Source organism: Bos indicus, chromosome 6, assembly GCF_029378745.1.
Source record: "Bos indicus isolate NIAB-ARS_2022 breed Sahiwal x Tharparkar chromosome 6, NIAB-ARS_B.indTharparkar_mat_pri_1.0, whole genome shotgun sequence".
NCBI lineage: Eukaryota > Metazoa > Chordata > Mammalia > Artiodactyla > Bovidae > Bos > Bos indicus.
Window position 1 is genome coordinate 23,713,653 of NC_091765.1, and position 23,214 is coordinate 23,736,866.

General features: G+C 37.0%; 1 protein-coding gene across 8 annotated transcripts in view; it reads right to left on the minus strand.

Annotated features, from left to right (window-relative positions):
- Positions 1-23,214, minus strand: part of BANK1 (B cell scaffold protein with ankyrin repeats 1) — a 319,023-nt gene that overhangs the window by 260,157 nt on the left and 35,652 nt on the right. For all 8 annotated transcript variants that reach the window (XM_070791140.1, XM_070791144.1, XM_070791143.1 and 5 more), the window contains exon 2: positions 17,444-17,842. In XM_070791140.1, coding sequence (XP_070647241.1) covers positions 17,444-17,842 — 399 coding nt within the window. The remainder of the gene's footprint in view (positions 1-17,443; positions 17,843-23,214) is intronic.

Sequence of the window (23,214 nt, forward strand, 5' to 3'; positions counted from 1 at the left end):
AAAAGACAGGAAATCTCAGATCTAAGAAGCTCAAATAATTACACACAGGAGAAATTAAAAAGGTAACATCTAGACACATCAGTATAAAACTGAAGAAATTCATACAAGAAGATCTTAACAGTTGGTTATTGAGAAAAATAGACTGAAAACAGACAAATGGCTGTTAAGTAGCCAACTTCTCAACAGCAAAATGGGTGTGAAATGACAGTAGAATAATATTTTCAAGGACTGACAAGAAATAACTGAACTTCTCTATCCAGTGACTATTTTCACTGGATGCAAATCTGACATTTTTGTACAAATTGAAACTGAGATGGTTTATTACCAACAGAGCTCACTAAAGAGAATCTTTAAAGATATATATACTTCATGGGAGGAAAAAATGATAGGGAGAGAGTTTAAGATGCAACAAAGAATGGCATACAAAGAAAATTATAAATCAATGGTTTAAGTTAAACAAACATTGATTCTATAAACATCAAAAATGTGGAAAAACTAAGAAAGAATAATCATCCTGAAAAGTTGGAAAGGAGATGATTACAGTTAAAACATTAGAAATGGTGCTTTTATTTTTCAGTGCAAAGATAATAAATATAATTGTTAGTAGCTAAAAGTAATTATTAATAATTTACTTGTTAAGTATATATCTATAAATTTCTAGAATATTATGAAAGAATAAAGTAGCATGCAAATAAAGTGAGAGGGACTCAAGCCAAAAACAGGCAAAAAAGATGAAAGAAAAGAGAAACATGAAAAAAATGGAACAAAATGAAAGCAATAAATAAGATGGTAAAGTTGAATCCATATGCATCAGATATCAAAATCAATATAAATTTATTATTATATATTAAAAGACTATGATTCTAACACTGAGCTTTTAAAATCCAGCTAACAATGGCACCCCACTCCAGTACTCTTGCCTGGAAAATCCCATGGACAGAGGACCCTGGAAGGCTGCAGTCCATGGGGTCACTGAGGGTCAGACACGACTGAGTGACTTCACTTTCACTTTTTACTTTCACGCATCGGAGAAGGAAATGGCAACCCACTCCAGTGTTCTTGCCTGGAGAATCCCAGGGACGGGGGAGCCTGATGGGCTGCCGTCTATGGGGTCGCACAGAATCGGACACGATTGAAGTGACTTAGCAGCAGGCACCATTTATGAAATATACACTGAGTATATATAGAGCACATATATAAAGACAGCTCAAAATAAAAGAATGTAAAAAGTTATACCATACAGATAACAAGTTTGGTCTAATGGCCATAAATTAACGGCATACCAAATGTAGAGATAAGCTTTCCTTTCGAGCACACATGGATTTTTCTAAAAAATTAGTCAAATACAAGACCCTAAATAGAACTCAATAAATTTAAAACTACCTGAGTAATAGAGACCACATTCTCTGATGACTCAATTTAGAAGTGAATGACAGAAGATAAATTAAACTTGTGGACGCAGAAGGGGAAGGATAAGGGGGGACAGGAATTGAGAGAATAGCACTGAAATATATACATTACCATATGTAAAATAAAGAGCTAGTAGAAAGTTACTGTATAACACAGGGAGCTCAACTCTGTGCTCTGTGAACAACCTAGAGGGGTGGGATGGAGTAGGGGGAGTGGGAGGGAGGTTCCAGCAGGACAGGACATATGTGTGCTTATGACTGGTTGACGTTGAACGGCAGAAACCAACACGTTGTAATGCAACTATCCTCTAACAGAAAGTACTAATAAATTAAAGCTCATATTTCTGTTTTTGGCTTCCCTGGTGGCTCAGATGGTAAAGTGCCTACCTGCAATGTGGGAGACCTCTGTTCAGTCTCTGGGTTGGGAAGATAATCTGGAGAAGGAAATGGCAATGTACTCCAGTACCCTTTCCTGGAAAATCCCATTGACAGAGGAGCCTGGTAGGCTACAGTCCATGGGGTCACAAAGAGTCACACACAACTGAGCAACTTCACTTTCACTTCTGTTAATAATACTTTTAAATTATTCAAAATAAGATTAGAAAACATATGGGACTTTTCATAAAAATGAAAAGCATTATGAGAACCTGTTGGGTATAAATAAATAAGTACTTGAAGAGAAATTATAGCCTTAAATGTCTTCGTTGAAAGGAAAAATATAAAGATTACATATTCATGAGCTAAGTATTTTTAAAACAGAATGAAACAGAAAAAAGAAATATTATGTATAATATAAAAATTAAAATAGAAAAATACAGAATAGAAAATAATTTTTAAATTTAAAAGATTTTTCCTTTCCTTTGAAAGGAAAATGAAATTGACAAATTTTGGGAAGATTAATTCATACAAAACAAAAGGAGACAAACATCGAAAAAAATGATCTTAGCAATAAAGAGATCACACAATTTTATATAGAGCGGACACTAAAAAATAAAGGATTTTTATGAACAATTTTGTAATGGTAAACTTTGAAAACAGTGAAATCAGCAAATTCTCAGAAAAATAAAACAACAAAAATGACTCAAATAGAAAACCTGAATGACTGCAGAACCCTTAAATATATTCAACTGAAACATTCAGAGAACAGATAATTAATTCATAATGGAAAAAATAATCTGGTGTCCAACCTCACATTGCACACAGAATTAATTCCAGATGGAGACGGATGTCAGATTTAATGAGAAAGTCAAAAGTTTCCAGTTTTCAGAAGATATCTGTATGACCTAAGAGGTAAAGATTTCTTAGGATATAATAAAGAAAGGTAATGCCAAAGAATGCTCAAATTACTGCACAGTTGTACTCATCTCACACGCTAGTAAAGTAATGCTCAAAATTCTCAAAAAAAAAAAAATTTTTTTTTCTCCAAGCCAGGCTTTAGCAATGCATGAACCATGAACTTCCAGATGTTCCAGCTCGTTTTAGAAAAGGCAGAGGAACCAGAGATCAAATTGCCAACATCCGCTGGATCATCGAAAAAGCAAGAGAGTTCCAGAAAAACATCTATTTCTGCTTTATTGACCATGCCAAATCCTTTGACTGTGTGGATCACAATAAACTGTGGAAAATTCTGAAAGAGACGGGAATAACAGACCACCTAACCTGCCTCTTGAGAAACCTGTATGCAGGTCAGGAAGCAACAGTTAGAACTGGACATGGAACAACAGACTGGTTCCAAATAGGAAAAGGAGTACGTCAAGGCTGTATATTGTCACCCTGCTTATTTAACTTCTATGCAGAGTACATCATGAGAAACACCGGGCTGGAAGAAGCACAAGCTGGAATCAAGATTGTCGGGAGAAATATCAATAACCTCAGATATGCAGATGACACCACTCTTATGGCAGAAAGTGAAGAGGAACTAAAAAGCCTCTTGATGAAAGTGAAAGAGGAGAGTAAAAAAGTTGGCTTAAAGCTCAACATTCAGAAAACAAAGATCATGTCATCTGGTCCCATCACTTCATGGGAAATAGATGGGGAAACAGTGGAAACAGTGTCAGACTTTATTTTTTTGGGCTCCAAAATCACTGCAGATGTTGATTGCAGCCATGAAATTAAAAGATGCTTACTCCTTGGAAGGAAAGTTATGACCAACCTAGATAACATATTCAAAAGCAGAGACATTACTTTGCCAATAAAGTTCCGTCTAGTCAAGGCTATGGTTTTTCCAGTGGTCAAGTATGGATGTGAGAGTTGGACTGTGAAGAAAGCTGAGCACTGAAGAATTGATGCTTTTGAACTGTGGTGTTGGAGAAGACTCTTGAGAGTCCCTTGGACTGCAAGGAGATCCAACCAGTCCATTCTAAAGGAGATCAGTCCTGGGTGTTCTTTGGAAGGAGAACTCCAATACTTTGGCCACCTCATGGGAAGAGTTGACTCACTGGAAAAGACTCTGATGCTGGGAGGGATTGAGGGCAGGAGAAGGGGATGACAGAGGATGAGATGGCTGGATGGCATCACCGACTTGATGGACATGAGTTTGAGTAAATTCCAGGAGTTGGTGATGGACAGGGAGGCCTGGCGTGCTGCAATTCATGGGGTCGCAAAGAGTCGGACATGACTGAGCGAATGAACTGAACTGAATAAACAGTAAGCAAAAAGAAAAATACGAATACACTTAACTACAGTAAAAATTTGTTTATCAAAACTATCAAAAAGAAAGTTAAAAACTTAAAAATCCCGAACTCAAACTCCAAGGAGATATTTGTAAACTATATAACCAAATATTCCTAAAGTATCCAATAAACCAAAAGACAAAATGAGTAAAAGACATGAAGAAGCATTTCATAGAACAAAATTAGAGATTGAAATCTATGAATATATGCATGTGCAAATATATGAGAAAATGCTAATTAGTAACCAGGATATCCAAGTTAAATCTATGATGAAATACAGTTTCACATTCATTAAATTGAAAATTAAAAACTCTGAGTATACCAAGTATTGAAGAGGATGGGGAACCACTGAGAACTTACATTTCTATCAGGTAAGTTGGTACAACTGCCCTGGGGAGACAATTTGCATTACCTTTTATATGCATAAATCCTATGAGCACAACTTTCTTCCAGGACATATGGCCCCAAACTAAAACTTGTGGACCAGCAGACTTGTACAAAATAATATTCATAGAACAACATTTGTAACTGCATTAATTAAACAAAACCAAAACCCCAAACCTCTGCAGTCACTATTTATTAATATGTGGACAATACAATTGATAGATAAATTGAGGTGCATTCCAACTATTTCAAACAACATAGGCGAGATACTGATTTAAATTTCACAAAGCCACTATTTCTAATTCTTTGAGTGATGCTTAATTATCCATTAATAAAGATTATATTCAGTAGACAATTAGTTCCGATCAGTGGTTCTTAAGCTTAAGAGTGGACTAGCCACAGGGGAACTCATTTAATGTTTATTTCCATGGCCACTGCCACTTGTTCTTTCATGACTTACTTCCAGAGATTTTACTCATTGGAACTAGAAGGAGCCAGGTATCTCTCATTCTGGCTTGCCCCCTCTGCACTACTCTGAACAGTCTGATAGAGATGGAGAGAGCACCACAGAGAATAATGATGTGCATTTATTCCTCTTGCTAATACACAAAGTTGGATCAATGTAGGAAGGCTCCCTTCACTTAATGAAACAATTTGAAAAGATTCCCTTTAACTTCATAAAATCAGTATATTTAATTTAGCATTTGTAACTTCTTACAAAAAAGATCTTCACAACCAAGATAATCACGACGGTGTGATCACTGACCTAGAGCCAGACATCCTGGAATGTGAAGTCAAGTGGGCCTTAGGAAGCATCACTACGAACTAAGCTAGTGGAGGTGATGGAATTCCAGTTGAGCTATTTCAAATCCTGAAAGATGATGCTGTGTGAAGTGCTACACTCAATAGGCCAGCAAATTTGGAAAACTCAGCAGTGGCCACAGGACTGGAAAAGGTTAGTTTTCATTCCAATCCCAAAGAAAGGCAATGCCAAAGAATGCCCCAACTACCGCACAATTGCACTTATCTCACACGCTAGTAAAGTAATGCTCAAAATTCTCTAAGCCAGGCTTCAGCAATATGTGAACCGTGAACTTCCAGATGTTCAAGCTGGTTTTAGAAAAGGCAGAGGAACCAGAGATCAAATTGCCAACATCCACTGGATCCTCGAAAAAGCAAGAGAGTTCCAGAAAAACATCTATTTCTGCTTTATTGACTAGTCCAAAGCCTTTGACTGTGTGGATCACAATAAACTGTGGAAAATTCTGAAAGACATGGGAATACCAGACCACCTGACCTGCCTCTTGAGAAACCTATAGGCAAGTCAGGAAGCAACAGTTAGAACTGGACATGGAACAACAGACTGGTTCCAAATAGGAAAAGGAGTACATCAAGGCTGTATATTGTCACCCTGCTTATTTAACTTCTATGCAGAGTACATCATGAGAAACGTTGGGCTGGAAGAAGCACAAGCTGGAATCAAGATTGTCGGGAGAAATATCAATAACCTCAGATATGCAGATGACACCACCCTTATGCCAGAAAGTGAAGAGGAACTAAAAAGCCTCTTGATGAAAGTGAAAGTGGAGAGTGAAAAAGTTGGCTTAAAGCTCAACATTCAGAAAACGAAGATCACGGCATCTGGTCCCATCACTTCATGGCAAATAGATGGGGAAACAGTGGAAACAGTGTCAGACTTTATTTTTTTGGGCTCCAAAATCACTGCAGATGGTGACTGCAGCCATGAAATAAAAAGATGCTTACATCTGGAAGAAAATTTATGACCAACCTAGATAGCATATTTAAAAGCAGAGACATTACTTTACCAACAAAGGTCCATCTAGTCAAGGCTATGGTTTTTCCAGTGGTCAAGTATGGATGTGAGAGTTGGACTGTGAAGAAAGCTGAGAGCTGAAGAATTGATGCTTTTGAACTGTGGTGTTGGAGAAGACTCTTGAGAGTCCCTTGGACTGCAAGGAGCCCTGGGATTTCTTTGGAAGGAGTGATGCTAAAGCTGAAACTCCAGTACATTGGCCACCTCATGGGAAGAGTTGACTGATTAGAAAAGACTCTGATGCTGAGAGGGATTGGGGGCAGGAGGAGAAGGGGACGACAGAGGATGAGATGGCTGGATGGCATCACCGACTCGATGGACATGAGTCTGAGTGAACTCCGGGAGTTGGTGATGGACAGGGAGGCCTGGCGTACTGTGCTTCATGGGGTCGCAAAGAGTCAAACACGACTGAGTGACTGAACTGAACTGAACTTCTTACCAAATATAAATAAATAAACTTTGAAAACTACAAACACTTAAGAAATCAGGATTGTGCTTCTAATTCATTCATCATATTAGAGAAAGCCGAAACACAATAAATTGTGAAAACGAACAACTAGAACCACGAGAAAACAGAATTCCTGCTTGCTTTTAGCGTACTTATCCTTTGTGCAAATAACCACATGTATCCAGGGAGAAAATCACGCTGTTGTTTGACAAGCTACAGAAACAGAAACTCTCGGAGCTCCTCCTTTCTATTCCCTGAAGGTATTTTTTTCTGAGTTAGTCCAAAGCCTTCAGGCCCTCACCTGCTGATTGGCTTGGGGCCACCCAAGGAGTAGGTGTAAATTCCAAAATTAATGAAGCTATTTTTTGTTATCAGCCTTAGTGACGTAAATCAATTCTTCTTTTCCTGTTTTTTCCTACTTCAATTCCCACCTGTTTTCTTGTTTCCTGAACTCTGACCTCTCATAGATGTTTTACTGTTTACCTGATATTTGACTCCCTTCTTTCCTTGACACTCTTTCAGCCTTGAACTTTTCATTCACATCTCTGATCTCTCTTTCTAGCCCAATCATAACACCATGGCCTCTATTTGAAGGCAGCAGAGCCCCTGCTTCTCTCCCCCACTCTCAGATGTGGGCTCCCCTCTCCTCCTCCCTTATTTCCCCTCTCTACTTTTGTCTTTTTCCCTCTCTCTATTTCTCCCTCCCTCCCTTCCTTTCTTTCTTCCTCTCATTTAATCAATACACAGAAAAGTAATAAAACTAGCTTATGTTTACTGAGCATAGATTCTTTGACAGGAGCTCTTGTAAGCACTGTAAATGTATTAAATAATTGAATCATCACAATAATATCAGGTGGACAGTATTAAGTCAGCTCTTCCCTATGCCTACTATCCTGGGCTCAGAGACAGGTAATAGGGTTTCTGTGGGAAATACATTTATTTAATATCAGCTCCAGTACTCTTGCCTGGAAAATCCCATGGACGGAGGAGCCTGGTAGGCTGTAGTCCATGGGGTCGCTAAGAGTCGGACATGACTGAGCAACTTCACTTTCACTTTTCACTTTCATGCATGGGAGAAGGAAATGGCAACCCACTCCAGTGTTCTTGCCTGGAGAATCCTAGAGACAGGGGAGCCTAGTGGGCTGCCGTCTATGGGGTCGCACAGAGTCGGACATGACTGAAGTGACTTAGCAGCAGCAGCAGCAGCAGCAATATCAGCTTAATTGACAACAGTAAGTTTCCCCTTTAAACATTTACCTTACGCAGAAAATCTGGGGGAGAAACTCAACATGAGTTTATTATACCTAAACATCATTTTATGGTTTTGAAGTACTCAATTTTTCTAAGAGACACAGAATACAACAAACAAGAGTATAAGACATATGACATGGTATTTGACATAAAGGGCTAAAACATTATGTAGAAGAAAAAAGTCAGTAAACAATACAGAGGAAACACAACTCTTCATGCCCGATGACTTCCCCAACCCCATCCCACCAGTAAGAGTGGCAGTAAAATGCTATATTGTTACATACAAAATAGACATGTGGAAGCTCCAAGAATGCTGCCTACAGGGTAATTAGGTCTAGCTTCACAGTGCATGCACTGAACTATGTCCTTCAAAAGCCACCACCTCTCAAAGATGCACAACTATCAGTTTACTTTGCTTTCTATTCATCTCTTAGACTGTGCTTACTTTTGTTCATCTCTTAGAATGTGCTTACTTTGCTTTTGTTCATCTCTTAGAACCACAGATATGTATAGGAGATAACTAAGGATATTTAGCCAATAATCATACACACACACACACACACACACACAGATCTTTGTAAATAGATGTATCTCTCTATGTGTATGTCTGTGTTGTGCATATGCATGCCAGTTGACATCACACCCCATTACTCCTAAATATTTCCTAACAGGGATGTTCTCTTGCTTATCATCTCACAATTTAAAATTCTGAGAACTGAACATTGTGCAATGCTGCTATCTACTACCTGTGTGCTCCATCACTCGGCTGTGTCTGACTCTTTGTGATACCATATGACACCACGGACTGTAGCCATCTAGGCTTCTCTGTCCATGGGATTTTACCAGGCAAAAATACTGGAGTGGGTTGCCAGTTCCTACTCCAGAGGATCTTCCCAACTCAGGGATCAAACCCGTGTCTCCTACATTGGCAGGTGTATTCTTCACCACAGAACCACCTATCCTTTCTCCATTGTATGCTCTTTGCTCCTTATCAAAAATTAACTGTCCATATACATGTAGGTTTATTTCTGAGGTCTCAGTTCTGTTTAATTGATCTGTGCCTATTTTGAGCCAGAACCACACTGACTTTATTATTAGAGCTCTGTAATATAGTTTGATGTCAACCAGTGTAATATGTCTAGCTTTGTTTTTCTTTCTCAATATTGTTTGAACTCTCTGCAGTGTTTAGCAGCACCATTCAAATTTTAGAATTATTTGTTCTAGTTCTGTGAAATATATCATTTGGTATTTTGATAGGGATGGTAATGCATCTGTAGATTGCTTTGGGTAGTACAGACATTTTTACAAAATTAATTATTTCAATCCGTAAGTAAAGAACATAGTTTCATATATTTGTGTCTCCTTAATTTCCTTCATTAGTGTCTTACAGTTTTCAGTGTACAGGTCTTTCACCTCCTTGGTTAAATTTAAAATATTGAGTATTTTATTCTTATGATGAAATTGTAAATGGGATGGTTTTATTAATTTTTCTTTCTGATATTTCTTTATTAGTGTATAGAAACACCACAGATATATGTATGTTGATTTCATATCTTGAAAATTTACCAAATTAATTCATTAGTTCTAGCAGTTTTTTGGTGGACTTATTAGGGTTTTCTACATACAGCATTATGTGATCAGCAAATGGTGACAGTTTTACTTCTCCCTTTCTTATTTGAACAATTTTTCTTTTTCTTGCCTAAATCTGAGGCTATGCTAAATCACTTTAGTCATGTCCGACTCTGTGCAAGCCCATAGACGGCAGCCCACCAGGCTCCCCCCGTCCCTGGGATTCTCCAGGCAAGAACACTGGAGTGGGTTGCCATTTCCTTCTCCAATGCGTGAAAGTGAAAAGTGAAAGTGAAGTCGCTCAGTCGTGTCTGACTCCTAGTGACCCCATGGACTGCAGCCCATCAGGCTCCTCCGTCCATGGGATTTTCCAGGCAAGAGTACTGGAGTGGGGTGCCATTGCCTTCTCCTAAATCTGAGGCTAGAATTTCCAAAACTGTGTTGAATAAAAGTGGCAAGAGAGGCATATTTAGCTTGCTCCTCACTGTTGAGTGTGATGCTACTAAACGTTTATCATGTATGACCTTTATTATATTGAGGTATGCTTTCTCTCAACCCACTTTGTTTAGAATTTTTATCATAAATATATTTTGAGCTTTGTCAAATGGTTTTTCTGCACCTATTGAAATGATCGTATAAATTTTATCCTTCATTTTGTTAATATTATGTGTCATGTTGGATAATTTAGATGTTGGACCAGACAGATATTGGACCATCTTTGCATTTCTGGAATAAATCCCTCTCGATCATGGTGTATCATCCTTTTAGTGTATTGTTGGATTAATTTTGCTAATGTTTTGTTGATGATTTTTGCATCCATATTCATTACGGATGTTGGCCTGTAATTTTCTCTTTTTTTGTGGTGTCATTGTCTGGTTTTGGTGTCAGGGTAATGCTGGCTTTGTAAATTGTCTTTTGAACGTTTCCTGTCCCTAAAAATTTTTAGAAGAGTTCAAAATGGATAGGTGCTAAATCTTCTTTGAAGGTTTTACACAATTCATCAGTATTGGTGACTTTGGTGAAACATATTGGTCCTGGGTTTTTTAATATAGTTTCAACTTCCTTACTAATAATCAGTCTATTTAGATTTTCTATTTCCTTCTGATTTAGTCTTGAAAGATTGCATGTTTCTAGTAATTTATCCATTTCTTTTGTGTTGTTCAATTTGTTGGCATATAAATGTGGTAGCCTCATGATCCTTTGTGGATCTTCTAACTTCTCTTTCATTTCTGATTTTATTTATATGAGTTCTTTTTCTCTTTCCTGGTTAGTCTATCTAATATTTGTTGATTTTGCTTATTATTTCAAAGAACTAATTCTTAGTTTCATTGATATTTTCTATTGTTTTTTGTCTCTAATACATTTCTCTGATATTATTTTCTTCCTTCTACTAATTTTGGGTTTTATTTGCTATTTTTTCTGATTCCTTTTGTAAAGTTAGATTGTTTATTGGGGATACTTCTTGCTTCCTGATGTAGGCCTATATTGCTGTGGACTTCCTTCTTAGAAGCATTTTTGCTGCACCCCATGGATTTTGATATATTCTATTTATGTTTTTATTTATCTCTAGGAGACATGCCATAATCTCCTCTGATATCTTTGATGACCTATTGATTGTTCAATAGCATGTTGTTTATGGTCTACGTTTTTGTGGTTTTTTTTTTCATTTTTTCTTATGATTGATTTCTAGTTTCCTACCATTATGATTGGAGAAGATGCTTAATATGATTCCATTCTACTTTAACATAGAAACTTTATGACCTAACATGTAATCTATTCTTGAGACTGTTTATGTGCTCTTGAAAAAAATGTCAATTCTGATGCTTTTGAACGGAATGTTCAATATATATATATCTACTAAGTCTTGCTGTGGCACAGCCCAACTGCCATAGCACACTGGTGGGCAGAGATAGCTCTGGCCTGGCTTCAAGGTTCAGCTGAGGCACAGGAGTAGGTGTGGCTCTCAGTAGGGTATGCCCGCTGTGGTGACAGATTGGAGGGAGGATTAAAACATGACAAGTACCAGTGACAGCATTAGGAAAGTAGACTGAGACCACCCCCACACAAAAACATCTCCCGCCAGTGTCTTAGTCTCTGGGGAGCATCTCAACTGGTTCCTGCCTCCCTGGCAGATGCTTCAGATGCTTTAAGATTAGTAAGTGGGTCCCCTCTCCTGTGGACCATATGCTTTTCAATCTGGTATTTCTGCACCGGTTTTCATATCAAGTGTGTTGTGTGGGAGCCCTTTATGAGCAGGTTTCTATTTCCTACAGTTCTATAGTTTTCTTGGACATATTCCCTGTTGAGCCAACCGTACGGTTCTTTTACCGTTTGTTGTTCATCCAGTTTTCAGGTCCCTTTCTTAGGGAACTATTCCAAATATAGTTGTATTAATAGATGTGCTTGATCCATGGGAAAAGGTAAATGTGGGATTCTCCTACACTGCCATCTTTACTCTTTCAAATTTCAATTTTGTAATCTTGACAGAAATACCACAATAAACCCGTTCATCATTAACAAAGTGAAACTCGACTGTACCAGTAAACATTTATAAACTTAGAAACACAATTTGTATTCTTCTACTATTTTTTTTCGATATTCAAAATGCTGAAATATTTTAGAAAGAAAGCAGCATTACATTTTTGAAACAGAAAATAATGAGAAGAAATTGTCAAAACAATTACAAAGAATATAATGAGAGAGTTATAAATAAGCAATAATAAAAATTTAATAGAATTAGAAACGAGTATATTTTCAAGTAGAAAAGATCTGAGATGAATTCATTAATAAAGAAGCTTTTCAATGAATCTTGAAGGATGGCTAGGATTTCAATCAAAAATACAGGGAAAGTTACTCCACATAAAGAAGGCAGCATAGGAGCAATGGTTTTAAGACAGAAATGGGAGACTGTGTTCAATGGAAGGTGATGCAATTATCCTAGTGTACAGCACATACTTATACTAATGGTAATGACAGAAATGGCCTGAACATCTATGTTGCTGCTGCTGCTGCTGCTAAGTCGCTTCAGTCGTGTCCGACTCTGTGTGACCCCATAAGATGGCAGCCCAGCAGGCTCCTCCGTCCCTGGGATTCTCCAGGCAAGAACACTAGAGTGGGTTGCCATTTCCTTCTCCAATGCATGAAAGTGAAAAGTGAAAGTGAAGTTGCTCAGTCGTGTCCGACTGTTAGCGACCCCATGAACTGCAGCCCACCAGGCTCCTCCGTCCATGGGATTTTCCAGACAAGAGTACTGGAGTGGTGTGCCATTGCCTTCTCTGGAAAATCTGTGTTGGTGCCATGCTTTTGAGGAGCTGGAAGGCCATGTAAAATGGATGGACTTCATCTGAAGGCCATGAGACCTCACTGACCAACAAATTAGAGCTTTTACAGCAATACACAGCTCAGATGAGAGGAAAGAAAACATGCTTCTGTATGATTTATTTCAATGCACTGTGGCATTGTTATTTTTCCTATTTTGTTTCTCCAACAACTCTACTGTTACACTGCTGTTCATAATTTAATGATTCCTATTTTACATCATCAAAGTTAAATATTTGAAATCCTTGGTTTGGTAATATGAAAACAAATCAAAATGTTAAAGTTGTTCATGAAAGTATTAGCAGCTCTCCCAGTACTATTACATCTACAATTCAACAATGAAGAAAGTACGATAAATATGAAATAAATATGAACATCATATTTTCATATAAATATAAAATATGATAAAGGTTAGAGAGAGCTGACTCAACTGTTGATAACAAGCCAGAATGCTTAAAAGATATAAGAAGAAAGAGAAAGAGAGGAAGGTGACCCAGTGGATGAGCTGGGATCACAGGAACTGGTACACACTCTTTTAAGGGAAGGATTCATAAGCAGCAAAATACATAATAATAATACTCAGAAATGTTAGTTGATTTTATATAGATTTGAGATCAGATAATTCATATTACATATAAACTATGCTGTATGAAACCTATACATGTGAAAAGATTAGAAGGAGAAAACAAGGTAAAGATCCAAAAATAAACAAACTCAGACGGTAAAGTGTCTGTCTACAATGTGGGAGACCCGGGTTCGATCCCTGGTTTGGGAAGATCCCCTGGAGAAGGAAATGGCAATCCACTCCAGGATTATTGCTTGGAAAATCCCATGGACAGAGGAGCCTGGTAGGCTACAGTCCATGGGGTCGCAAAGAGTCGGACACGACTGAGTGACTTCACTCACTAAGAAGACAGAAAAGGGAAAACATATGGTCAAATTGGTTATACTACATACAGAAAGGTGGAAAACATACACAGGTTTGTATTATTCCCAGTTGGTGAATTAAAGAGACAGGTAATTGTCTCTTTAATTATATTGTCTCTTCAATTTAACAAATGAAGAAATATTAATGATATTTCTTCATTTGTTAAATAGAAATAAAACACTCATATTGAACATGAATTACTGTATATTTTTTCATAATTTTAACAAGAAAAGTTTTCCAGAGTCTTGATTAACTATAAAATATCTTTCTCATTCATTAAGTTTTATAAAATTTCCTCTGATTTGTCTTTCTTTTGTGAATATATTAGAACATGTAATTATTTCCAAGACTTTTCTGGCTTTTTTATTATTCTCTTTATCATATAATGTCCCTGAATAATAAGTTTCCTTTCTTCCTGTATAATTCTCTGTGGCATAGAAGGGAAATAGAAAAAGGACACTAAAATTGAATTCCACATCTTTCATACTAATTACCTATTTTAAAAAAAAACAGACTTTATGTATTCAACACAAATGGCAACAGATAACAAAAATAATTTAGCACAACATTCAAGTGGTTTACTAAAACAAATTATTATTGCATAGACCATAGCAATGAATACCAATTTTTTCAAGTGACTCAACCAACACATAAAGTTATTTTAGGCATGGTTAGCCAATTGCTTATCAATCTGTATTTTGATTGCATGCTTACAGTTTCAGACAAATTTATCTTTGAATTTTTTTTCACACAATATTATTATATTTACTATTTTTCAGGTACATCTAAGCTATTATAGAATGTGACATGGAACAACAGACTGGTTTCAAATAGGAAAAGGAGTACGTCAAGGCTGTATATTGTCACCCTGCTTATTTAACTTCTATGCAGAGTACATCATGAGAAATGCTGGACTGGAAGAAGCACAAGCTGGAATCAAGATTGCCAGGAGAAATATCAGTAACCTCAGATATGCAGATGACACCACCCTTATGGCAGAAAGTGAAGAGGAACTAAAAAGGCTCTTGATGAAAGTGAAAGAGGAGAGTGAAAAAGTTGGCTTAAAGCTCAACATTCAGACAACGAAGATCATGGCATCCGGTCCCATCACTTCATGGGAAATAGACAGGGAAACAATGGAAACAGTGTCAGACTTTATTTTGGGGGGCTCCCAAATCACTGCAGATGGTGACTGCAGCCATGAAATTAAAAGACACTTACTCCTTGGAAGGAAAGTTATGACCAACCTAGACAGCATATTAAAAAGCAGAGACATTACTTTGTTAACAAAGGTCCATCTAGTCAAGGCTATGGTTTTTCCAGTAGTCATGTATGGATGTGAGAGTTGGACCATAAAGAAAGCTGAGCGCCAAAGAATTGATGCTTTTGAACTGTGGTGTTGAGAAGACTCTTGAGAGTCCCTTGGACTGCAAGGAGAGCCAACCAGTCCATCCTGGAGATCAGTCCTAGGTGTTCATTGGAAGGACTGATGTTGAAGCTGAAACTCCAATACTTTGGCCACCTGATGCAAAGAGCTGACTCATTTGAAAAGACCCTGATGCTGGGAAAGATTGAGGGCAGGAGGAGAAGGGGATGACAGAGGATGAGATGGTTGGATGGCATCACCAACTCAATGGACATGAGTTTGAGTGAACTCCGGGAGTTGGTGATGGACAGGGAGGCCTGGCATTCTGCGGTTCATGGGGTTGCAAAGAGTCGGACACAACTGAGCAACTGAACTCAGCTGAAGCTATTATAAGAAATCAGTGTAAAAACTGAATATGGGAAGATGAGAGCTAACAATGTCTTCAAAAATAGTCCTATGTTGTCCATAGCTATAAGAATTTTTTCCTATCAAATATCAATGGGAATACAATTTGAAAATATAGTTGACATAGCCACTCAACGGTACTCATCATAAAACAAAACAATCAAAACAACAATAAGATATGCCCAGATATTTTTACACAATAGTGATATCATAATTAAGTGGCCAATACAATTTGAATTCTTCAAGGAAGTAAAAATAATGGATGTGGAAAACCACTCAAAATTTTGCCACAAATTTTTAGTGTTCCTCTGTATCAGAGGAGACAATGAGCATAAACTTACTTGCATCTTATGTTCTTATGTGTATTTTACTGTAATAAATGTTTTATCATTTCCAATTGCAACATTTTTCCTTTTCAACTAAAAATACAAAAGGTACTTGGGGAATACTAAACAAAAATTAAAAGTAACAGATTATTAGATATTAGAGGACTGCCAGTTTGAAAATCATAGCGTAGGGTCAACATTTTCCCTTTTTTATTACTGCAAATCATCCCAAAATATAGAGAATGAGAAACAATTATGCAAATGTCCTATTCTCTGAAAAGAGCAAACAGTGACCTCTTAGACCTCCAGGTCAATAGAATGGTTCCAAAATCAGATTTCAAAAAGAGCTAACAAGCATAGCTTTCTCTAAGTCTAGAGGTCATGCCTTTCTATATTGTAGGCACAATGCAACAGTTTCAGGTGGAAGTGCTTTGGTTCCAAAAAGCAGAAAAGGTGAGGCTAAATGAAGAACTCATACAGAAAAGACAAATCTGTGGAAAGCAGTCTCGGCCTTGTGAAAACAAAGTAAAGTCTTTCATCGTGGGGGTGGGGAAGAACAAACAACAAAACCCACATTCTCTGTCTCCCTTGGCTAGACCAAGGAAAAACTCACTGTATTCAGTGACACAAAAGAAAAACTGGTCCAGTACAGGATCCACATGAAGGTAACGAGGAGAGAAAGAGCAAACCAACTGCACATAAAGAATCACATACTAAAATCTCACTGCCATAAAAGTAGAAAATTGTGACCAAGCATTTTTCCATGAATTTTTAAAACGTAATAAATTATGATCACCCTATTATACAATGGAGAAATCAAGCTGTTCAGAAGAAGAACAAGAAATTCATTGCAAACTTCCTGTGTTCAACCAAAGGTTAAAATGAAAGAAGTAAAGCAATATAAAAATGAAGACAAAATTTGAAATAATATAGGGGAAGAGAGTACAGAAAATATAAGAATGTAGCAAGGACTGAAATGATGAATACAAGCTAAGTATTAATAAACTGATATTAATAAAGAATCAAAAAGAATTAGAAACTGTATATTAAGATAAAATAAATCAAACACACATATAAAAGGAATTTCTGAAAAAGAAAATCATATTAATAAGATAGAGCAAACATTTAAAGACAGAAGCCAAGACATTATGCCTGAAATAAGAATAATATTGAATCTATGTCTTGTGGAAAAAAGCCCCCCTCCCAAAAATAAGAAAAAGGAAAACTAAAACAAAAACTAACATATAACCTAGCATATTGTTCTACAAAGTATGATCTCCGGCAAGCTGCCCTAAGGAATATGTTTATAAACCATTTTTTGAACCACTGATAAACATTGTCTGAAATAAAGCTAAAATTAAGAATCTTCATGAATTTTGAGGAAAGTATAATATACTGTTAAATAAAGTTGGATTTCCTTTTTCTTTTCTTTAGTTCCACTGTCAAATATTCATTGGTTCAAAAAAAACTTTCAAAGTTTTAATTAAAAAAATAAACAAACAAAAACAAACAAATAAGATTTGGCAACGCTACCTCCGAATATGATACTCTCAATTACAGAGATGTATTCTTCAGGCTCCTGCTCAGTTGAGATCTCCCATCTGCTTCTAGAGATATTCAATAATTTGTAGAGTTGATCTGAACTCTTCATCCCACACAGCAGAGTGACTACACTTTCTGGTGAATGAAGTATGTTTTTCAGAAATTGACCTTTCTTTGGAGATAGGTTTTCAAGCAGGCTATTTGATAATATCAAAAGTTTACACTTGTAGGAGCTTAAATTCAGCAATTCCAAATCCCGAAGAGAGCAATTCTCCAAGCAATATAAAAGGGTTGCTTCCGTTTTCACAACATGTGAGAAAACTTCGCTCAAGTACAGAGCCCATTCCTCAGCATCTCCTTCATATATCATGATGATGTCTTTTGCATTTTCTGGAAAAGAGAAAATAATGTATTACTTTTCTTATATCGACAGGCTAAAAGCAGATGATATTATCAGTTCTTGAAGAATTAAACGTACTTCTTATGGAATATGTTAATTTGCTTATGTGTGTGCATGCAAAGTCGCTTCAGTCGCATCCAACTCTTTGCGACCCTATGGACCACAGCCCACCAGGCTTCTCTGTCCATGGGATTCTCCAAGCAAGAACACTAGAGTGAGTTGCCATGCCCTCCTCCAGGGGCTCTTCTCAACCCTGGGTTTCAACCTGCATCTCTTAATTTCCTGCATTGTCAGGCAGGTTCTTTACCACTAGTGCCACCTGGGAAGCCCTTAATTTGTTTATACTAGAGAGCAATAATATGATTTGTAGTATCCCCAAAGTAACCCTATGGGATTAAAATAATTCTTCAGATGCAACACAGAGTTCATGCTTTGTGCAAGTGTGCACTGTCCTCACTGCACAAGTGTGAACCTAGGAAGCTCAACTGAAGTAAATGAGAGGCCTTGAGATAGAATGAAAAGACTGTTCTGGGGGATTAGGGACGCTGGGCTACCAAGCATGGCTCTACCAGTAACCATGTAATTTTAACTAGATTTACCTACTTAATTCCTTTCAGTCATTGTTTCTTCATCAACTAAATGAAGGTTTTTTGTTTTTTTTATTTTTAATAAGCCCTACCTCATGAATCAGATTATTCTGAAAAGAAATAAGAGAAAATATGTTGCAGGACTTGAAAATACTTCTTCCAGGTAAAGATGGGTACATCAAGGCAGAGTATAGAATTTGCATGCCCAGAAAACTAATAAAATAAAAAAATTAAAGAAAAAAATTCAATAATAAAAAACAAAGGGAATATTATGTCAGAAACTAAAAAGTTAATGTTGATGAAATAAATAGGAGGTTCTAGTGAGGCAATGCTAGTCCTATCTATCTCCTGCCCTAAAACCAGAACTGATGGAAAAACTTATAAACCACCAAACTGTCAGGGTGGTCATGAATCTCTCCCCTAATTGGAAACTGGTCAGGGACATCCGCAGAAGCAAGAAAGGCTGAATCCTGAAGAAGTCGGGACTCAAGGTGAGGCAGTGAAGCCAGTCTAAGTGCACAGGAAATCAAGAGCATCCCTGAGCACTGGGAGGGGTTTTGCAGAAAAGGTCTCATTAGAGACTATAATCCACTACCTCCAATGTGACTCTCACATTGGACAGATCTTCCTTCTCCTCTTTTCTCTCACGCCGTAACAACTGACTGGAATATAGCTTGCATGGAAAAATAAAAAGTAGCCAGTAGGGAAGAGAGCTTAAGGATAATTTACCCAGACAGTATTAAGCAAATAGAAAGTCTAAACTGAGCTAAGAGAATCATGAGCAAGATAAAAGGATTAGCAATACAAACTCATAGTTATTGAAAGAGATGATGGCAACCATATGAACAATAATAATATGATCATCATAATAATGAAAGCAGCACAACATGAAAAAACTAGGAGAAATGATAAGCAGGGAAGAAAAACACAAGAAAAGTTCTTCAGAGTATTAAAAATTAATTAAATAAAACCTAAGGTCAAAAACAAGTTGATTTGATATTTTTAAAAGAATCATTTGAAAGGGTATAATAAATAGATAAAAAGATCAAAAGCCAAAGCAGTACCATTGCTCAGAAAATAAATCAGAAAAAGCACTGACTAGATTAGATATAGATAATATTTTATCTCTGGCCTCAAAGTAAAGCTTTATATTTTCATAGTAAACACAAAAATAGAGAACAAAATTAAAGAATTGATGAAAAATCTGATATATATGGATAAGAGCCAAAAAAGGAAAACATTGAATGAATATAAAGATACTCCAAAAACCTGAAATAGAAGAGAAAAAAGGACATATTAAAAAATTTAAATATAGTTTTAAAATCTTTAAAATATGGAAGAAAAAGAAACAAGTTTCATGGAAAAATTGTTAGAGAAAACATATCTTGATTAAATTTCTCTTGGTTTAACTATTATTATAAAACCTCTTCATATATCCAGGAAAGAAAAGCAAGTCATCCAGGAGGAGAAAAATATCGGGTTGATATATTTTTTACAGAGCAGTTTCAAGGCCACATTATGATAAATTATAAGACAAAAATATTTTATAGTATCTTCATACTATAGAATATTGTACAGCAATAAAAATGAATCACTGCTAACGCAAATGGATGAATCCAAAGACGTAATGTTGAGTGAAAGAAAAAACAGGTATATACTGAATGACAGTGTTTATATGAAGTTAAAAAACAGAAAAAAAAAAAAACCCCACCGTGATATAGATCAAAACATTTGAGGTAGGATTAATGAATGGAAGTGGATAAGAGGGAACATGCTGGGGTTCTGAAAATGTTCTATATCTTGATCTGAGTGGTTGTTACACAAAGTACACTTACATAAAAATCTATTCATCTATATATCTTAGACTGGAAATGTAAGTTATATTACAATAAAAAAGTAAATTAAAATACCAAGAGAAAAAGAAATAGTTTCAGGATGGCAGCTGTTTGAGAGGCATAGGGACTTATAACAGAAGAATGGAGCATTTCAGGAGGGAGATCCAAAGAAAATAAAACAATTGTAAGATTGTATCATATATTTGAAAATTTGAGGAAAAATGCTAATGGTTTGAAAATTCTGATTGGACATTTTGAAAAAAATTAAAGATAGATATATTACAATCTTTTACATGCAAACTACAAAAAAAGTAAAACAAATAGCAGAAAAACACAGCAAAACAAAACAAAAAAGAAACCAGGGTCATTATGTACTATTTGGATTAATAGTATAAATGTGCATATAATCATTGTTATGAACTGAATATTTATGTCCTCCCCTACAGTCATATATTAAAACGATAGCCCTCAGTGTGATGGAATTAGAAGGTGGACCAATAGGAGGTGATGAGGTCATGAGAATGCAGCCCTCATGAATGAAATTAGAGCACTTATAAAGGAGGCTCCAGGGAGCTTTGTCCCTCGTGCCATGTGAGATCACAGAAAGACATCAGCAATCTGTAACTCAGCAGAGGGACCTCACCAGGATTTGACCTGCTGGTGCCCTGACTTTGGACTTCTAGCTTCCAGAACTATGAGAAATAAATGTTTGTTGTTCAGGCCACCATGTCTATGGTATTGTATTAAAGCAGCCTCAAATGGACTAAACAATCATAATAATGTAAAATATGTCTAATGGTTTAGCTTCAAGTTGTGATTTAAATACACTGGGGAATAAGGAAAGACTCTCAAAGGCTAATAGATTGAAATCCTTATCTAGCATATTATAGGAAAAAAATAGGTAATAGAATTAGTAAACTAAGAAATAATAGAGGAAACACGAAATACAGTAACAGTAGAATTTGGAAGACTAACAGTTCTTGAGGTTCCTAGGAGGGTATGAGATCCCAAGGAGGGGATGGGATTCAAAGGATTAGATCTGATATACAGAGAGCCTGAAGAACTATGTATGGAGGTTCATGACATTGTACAGGCAGCAGTGAGCAAGACCATCCCCAAGAAAAAGAAATGCAAAAAGGCAAAATGGTAGTCTGAGGAGGCCTTACAAATAGCTGAGAAAAGAAGAGAAGCTAAAGGCAAAGGAGAAAAGGAAAGATATACCCATTTGAATGCAGAGCTCCAAAGAATAGCAAGGAGAGGCAAGAAAGCCTTCCTCAGTGATCAATGCAAAGAAATAGAGGAAAACAATAGAATGGGAAAGACGAGAGAACTCCTCAAGAAAATTAGAGATACCAAGGGAACATTTCATGCAAAGATGGGATCGATAAAGGACAGAAATACTATGGACCTGACAGAAACACAGATATTAAGAAGAGGTGGCAAGAATACACAGAAGAACTGTACAAAAAAGATCTTCACAACCAAGATAATCACGATGGTGTGATCACTCACCTAGAGCCAGACATCCTGGAATGTGAAGTCAAGTGGGCCTTAGGAAGCATCACTACGAACAAAGCTAGTGGAGGTGATGGAATTCCAGTTGAGCTATTTCAAACCCTAAATGATGATGCTGTGAAAGTACTGCACTCAATATGCCAGAAAATCCGAAAAATTCAGCAGTGGCCACAGGACTGGAAAAGGTCAGTTTTCATTCCAATCCCAAAGAAAGGCAATGCCAAGAATGTTCAAATTATTGCACAATTGCACTTATCTCACATGCTAGCAAAGTAATGCTCAAAATTTTCCAAACCAGGCTTCAACAGTACAAGAACCATGAACTTGCAGATACTCAAGCTGGATTTAGAAAAGGCAGAGGAACCAGAGATCAAATTGCCAACATCCATTGGATCATAGAAAAAGCAAGAGAGTTTCCAAAAAACAGGGACTTCTACTTTATTGACTATGCCAAAGCCTCTGACTGTGTGGATCACAATGAACTGTGGAAAATTCTTAAAAAGATGGGAACACCAGACCACCTTACCTGCCTCCTGAGAAATCTCTATGCATGACAAGAAGCAACTGGAAAAACTGGACGTGGAACAACAGACTGGTTCCAAATAGGCAAAGGAGTATGTCAAGGATATATGTTGTCACCCTTCCTATTTAACTTATACGCAAAGTACATCATGAGAAATACTGGGCTGGATGAAGCACAAGCTGGGTGAAAAATCAATAACTTCAGATATGCAGATGACACCACCCTTATGGCAGAAAGCAAAGAGGAACAAAAGAGCCTCTTGATGAAAGTGAATGAGGAAAGAGAAGAAGTTGGCCTAAAACTCAACATTCAAAAAATGAAGATTATGGCATCTGGCCCCATCACTTCATGGCAAATAGATGGGGAAACAGTGGAAACACTGACAGACTTTATTTTGGGGGGCTCCAAAATCACTGCAGATGCTGACTGTAGCCATGAGCAACCGAGGCAGCATATTAAAAAGCAGAGACATTACTGACAAAGGTTCATCTAGTCAAAGCTATGGTTTTTCCAGTAGTTATGTATGGATGTGAGAGTTGGACCATAAAGAAAGCTGAGCACTGAAGAATTGATGCTTTTGAACTGCGGTGCTGGAGAAGACTCTTGAAAGTCCCCTGGACTGCAAGAAGATCCAATCAGTCAATTCTAAAGGAAATCAGTCCTGAATACTCATGGGAAGAACTGATGCTAGAGCTGTAACTCCAATACTTTGGCCACCTGATGCGAAGAACTGACTCACTGGAAAAGACCCTGATGCTGGGAAGATTGAAGGCAGGAGGAGAAGGGGATGACAGAGGAAGAGATGGTTGGATGGCATCACCGACTCAATGGACATGAGTTTGAGCAAGCTCTGGGAGTTGGTAATGGACAGGGAAGCCTGGCATGCTGCAGTCCATGGGGTT